Raw genomic sequence first — 5000 nt, forward strand, 5'->3', positions numbered from 1 at the left:
TCATTCCTACAGGATCCTGACAGGGACAAAAGAGTTCACAATAAAGTGATCAATAATAACGATCAGTAGATAGAACATATAGATCAGTGGAATCGTTTTCCTGTTTGAGTCTTTCCATGTGTCTCTCTGGTTTTAAACCAAAGCTTCTGCAGAATTCAGTTTATCACTAAATAAAATCTAATCACTGTCAGAGCTTCATTTGACCTGAACACAGATTCCTGCCAATGATGAAGCTTTTACTCTCTTCTTCCTCTCCTCCTCTTCCTCTCCTCCTCTCCTCTTCCTCTCCTCCTCTTCCTCTCCTCTTTTCTCTCTCCTCCTCTTTCTCTCCTCCTCTTCCTCTCCTCTTTTCTCTCCTCCTCTTCCTCTCCTCCTCTTCCTCTCCTCTTTTCTCTCTCTCCTCTCTGCAGCAGAAACAGTCTGACATTAACACATTAACAGTTTGTTCATCATCTGACTGAAGAGAGAAAATAATCAAACGTGATGATAATTCATGCTCTTATTTACAATATATCTTTAGTCTGACAGAAATTATATTTAGATGTGGGAATAATATTTTTTTGTTCCAGTCATGTGATCATATTGTTACATTTCACCTTGTTGAATATCACTGTTGGACATTGCTGTAACCGAACTCACCAGCAGGTGTCAGTGTTTCTTATAATATCATATTAAAACTTCATTCGAGGTTCTGACGACGCTGCTTATAATTAACAACTCAGCCTCTTTCACATGAAGGCGCTCGTAGCCGGACAGGTGAACCCGGGGTTAACTGAGCCAGGTGATAACCTGCTTCATGGTACAGGTGATCAGGACGGTCAATGTTAGGTTCAGTCAAGCCAGATAACTAAACGTTATCCTGGGTCTGTTGAACCCACCAAAGGAGCCGTGCTGCGTTTCATTAGTAAAGATCAGTGTGATGCCTCTGACTTTAATGCAGCTGAAACTATGGAGCACACGACCTGTAGAGATCAGAGATATCAGAGGAGCATCTTTATTTTTATCTATCATTTTATTATTATTCCATCTCATTTCACATTAATGGTTTTTTTTTGTTTTGTGTTTTATGTTCATTTGATTTCTTTGCATGTGAAGCACTTAGTGCAGGTCCTTTCTTTGTATGAAAAAAACATTTGTATGAAAGATTCTTTACTAATAATCTTTATCCTTCTAATTGTTTTTATTACTATCTAGTTTAAGTGATCAATTCTGAAGAAGTAAACCTGATAACTTTCTTGTTTAGTAATATAAGTAACACAACCTTCCTGGCTACGTCACAATGACGTCAAGAGACACGTATATATGTACCTTTATATATTTCACTAAAGTAAAACATTTATTTATTATTCAACAAAAGAGGAAGCCCCGCAGTGAAGCAGGGCATCAAAAAATTGGATGAAACTCTTATTGTTCCTCTCCACGGAAATCTTTAGTAAAAGGCGAAAGATTTATACGATCTGAAGAGAAACAAGAGTGTACTGAAGAAGACAGCGTAGAGTCACGGACCCGATTCTCCGCCTCAGCCTTCTCTGTTACGGTTCATGAACAGACGTGAAGAATAAAAAATTGAAATTCCGTATTTATCAGAAATATAAAAGCTAATGTTGTCCGGTAAACACACACACACACACACACCTCGCCGTTTTCACTAAAGTGTAAATATAAAGAGTTTAACATTTACAATATCGCTGCACCACCGCTATGCATTGTGGAAACATGGTGAACGCGACCACGCCTCTTCTGTTAGAACAACGTCCTTAAACTCCTGTACAAACTCCTGTTTCTTGTCGATAAAAGCAGAAACTGATGATTAAGTGACGATTGACCAAATCGATACTGTGTGAGATGTTTCGTCGTCCAGAGAAGCTTGTCTTTGTACCCTTTCCACTTCAAACTGTGCGCATGCGCAGAACGAAATGCAGAGATTAAATGAATCAAGAAAGTTATCGCCTCCGTTCCACCTGGACTAAAACAGCTCCGAGCTAATGTTTTGTCATTTTGTCAACATGGCGCGCTTTCTTTCGACCTAGTGACGTTTCTTCTGGATTTAAAACCTTTCACTCGGTTAAAACATTTCCTATAGTCGGTTCCTTTTCGCACATGCGCAATGTGAAAACGGCGAGAGCTTCTTTTTTTTTTTTTAACTAAGAAGCTACTTCACGTAAACCTCTGGCTGTGTGCGACAACATAAATGTTCATGGTCCATATTCCACCTCACACAGCGGTGTAGAGTTATTTCCCGGGTCTGACTTCCGGTCAGTCATTAGTTTTGCTCTTTGCAGCGTCTCTCCCAGAAGTTATTCACATACTGTCACGTGACTAGATTCTCTTCACTGGCCATTTACCTGAAAACTTTTAGAGTAAAGAAACAAAGGTGTGTGGGCAGTAAAATATAATCATGGTGGAGGTGAGGACAGATTCCACATTAAGCCACATTAACTTTCATATGCCTACATTAAATAATCTTGCTGCCTCAGTCTTGAGGAATAAGCCACCACACAGCTCCAGTATAAATGTTGGTAAATCCTGGTTCAGGACCCTTGCTGTAAGTAGCAGTAATAATGACTGTCCTGTCAAAGAAACAGGCAGCAGCCATGAGCTAACAGATGTAGCTTTAGCTGTTTCATGAGATACCAAAACCTTCAGGTATAACCCATATACTATATATAGATGTATGGTTAAAAACTACATTTAAATATTTATGTAAAAAATACAACTACAACTCAAGTGAGACCTCATGTCATGTAGATCCTTAATCTCAGAGCGAGAAAGTGCTTCAGTGACAGAAATGGAAAGTGAGTATATACTCAAGTACAGTACTTTATACTTCTACCCCACTGCATATCACAGAGAAATACTGCAGTTTTTACTCCACTTCATTTATGTGACAGCTGCAATTACTGATATTTAAGTACAGTACACCAAAATACACGATACAAGATTAAACCAGTGATTTACAACCGTGTTAGTTTGTGATCTCTTACAAAGAAACAGCTTGTACTTTGGGCCCCTACACTGCATGTCATGTTATATATCAATCTATATATTATATATTAATATTATATATTAATCTGATATTTCAAGTTTTTTTCATCTCCACCTGACTTGCACTAATGTCCAGTGTATTATAGTAAATTACTGCCATTGTAAAGTTTTATTCAGAATATAGTATATTATTGGTGTATCTTTACTCTTTATATATATCTCTATATATAGATATAGATAAAGCTATATATATTTGAATTATATATATAATTATATTTATGTTCAGCCTATCTAATAAGTTTAGTTTGTTACCCACTTAATTGTTTTTGTGATTATGTGAAGTAGCTAGTTCAACACTGCAATCTGGGATTAATAAAGCATACTCTCTATCTATCTATCTATCTATCTATCTATCTATCTATCTATCTATCTATCAATCAATCTATCTATCTATCTATCTATCTATCTAAACCGTGATCACTGCTGCAGGATTTTACTTGTAATGGAGGATTTTAATTTAGTAATATTTGTCCTTTCACTGGAGTACTGACTGTCATTCTTCTTCTCTGTTTAACACAAGAACACACAAAGAGACTAACTGTTAATAACTCTTCGCCCTCCTCCTCCTCCTCCTCCTCCTCCTCCTCCTCTTCTTCTTCTATTTCCATTTAAGGTAAAACTGCTAACGTGACAGCGGGGAGTCGGGGCTACATGCTAGCAGCTAGCTCGTTAGCTTCCTGTTAGCTTTAGCAGTACATACAGAGCAGGACGCTGGTTAATATGAAGAACCGTAACTTGACTGATTATTAGAGAACATAAACCCACAGCTCTCTCACCCTGACCCGGTACCTACATGATGGTTTGTCCCGCGGTTCGTCTCCGGTGCTCGTGCTCCTCTGAGATCCTGTATTTGACTGACAGCTGATCTGAGGTCGGCCTTAATCCCGATAACGCGGGAATACAACAGCTGATGACCGTCAATCAAATCTGCTCCCAGATCAGCTGCTAACTACGAGAACAGCCTCCTCTGTGAGCGGACGAGTTGCTGTGGATCCTCTCGTCGGTCCGGGTGGGTGTGAGCGCCTCCCTGTGGATGGAGGGTGTACGACACGAACAATAAATGCAATTCTACCACCGTTTGGCACAGTAAAATAATTATAGAATACAAATAGAATTAAATACTGTAATCTGAACTGTGTGGTAATTAAACCCTGATAAATTCATTAAATGCACCTGAGGAAAGCTCTCAACAACAGGCAGTGTGCACAAACTTTATACGATGCAACATTTTGACCTTCAAAGTTTCTACCATTTTCTTAAAAAGGCACAAAAACAATTTTAAAAAACTGAGACAAAAATCAAACAAGTGATCAAAATGTTGCATCATTAAAATTCTCCTGGAGTTCAGTGTTGGTGTTTTTCTTTCCTTTTCATCATTTCAGACTGAGACAGTGAACAGGACAGTTCCAGTTCCTGCCTCTGACACGAGCTGAATCAACACAGTCCACCGACGTCCTTCACCAAACTGAACAGATACTGTTAGTTTCTGAACAGCTGTTGTGTTACAATTTTAGGCAAATGTATTTGTACAGCACATCAGACACTGAGGTCATTCAATGAGCTTAACAGAGATAAAAGAGGCATAAAATAGAAGTAAAAAGCATAAGAAAACAGTATAAAAACACTGATTACAAAATAGATAATATCATTAAAGTGCAAAGATTAAAAGATTTAATGAAGGCAGAGGAGACAGAGCCAGTTAAAGCCAGATTTGATTTGATCCATTAAAAGCATGGGACAGCAGGGGGCAGCAGGTTCCAGCAGGGGGCAGCACAGTAGCTGAAAGACATTTCAGCCTGTTTAGTTTGAACTCCAGGCTGCAGTCATCACCCCTGGAGGATATAGAGACAGGAATGAGTTCCTTTAAGTCTTGGAGAGACAGTCTGTGACCCTCGCTGTGTGTTTCAGATTGAAGGTTCGTCACGTCTGCTGCCGTCTGAAACTGCAACACATCA

At 38.9% G+C, this 5000-nt stretch overlaps 1 protein-coding gene across 1 annotated transcript in view; it reads right to left on the minus strand.

The window, feature by feature from the left end:
- LOC111230726 (N-acetyltransferase 6-like) overlaps positions 1-3926 on the minus strand; it is an 8162-nt gene extending 4236 nt beyond the window's left edge. The window contains exon 1 of the mRNA XM_022757555.1: positions 3839-3926. Coding sequence (XP_022613276.1) covers positions 3839-3840 — 2 coding nt within the window. The 5' untranslated portion in view covers positions 3841-3926. The remainder of the gene's footprint in view (positions 1-3838) is intronic.
- Positions 3927-5000: the final 1074 nt, after the last annotated feature.

This window comes from Seriola dumerili, unplaced genomic scaffold (genome assembly GCF_002260705.1).
Source record: "Seriola dumerili isolate Sdu_G_001 unplaced genomic scaffold, Sdu_1.0 BDQW01000283.1, whole genome shotgun sequence".
Taxonomy (NCBI): Eukaryota; Metazoa; Chordata; class Actinopteri; order Carangiformes; family Carangidae; genus Seriola; species Seriola dumerili.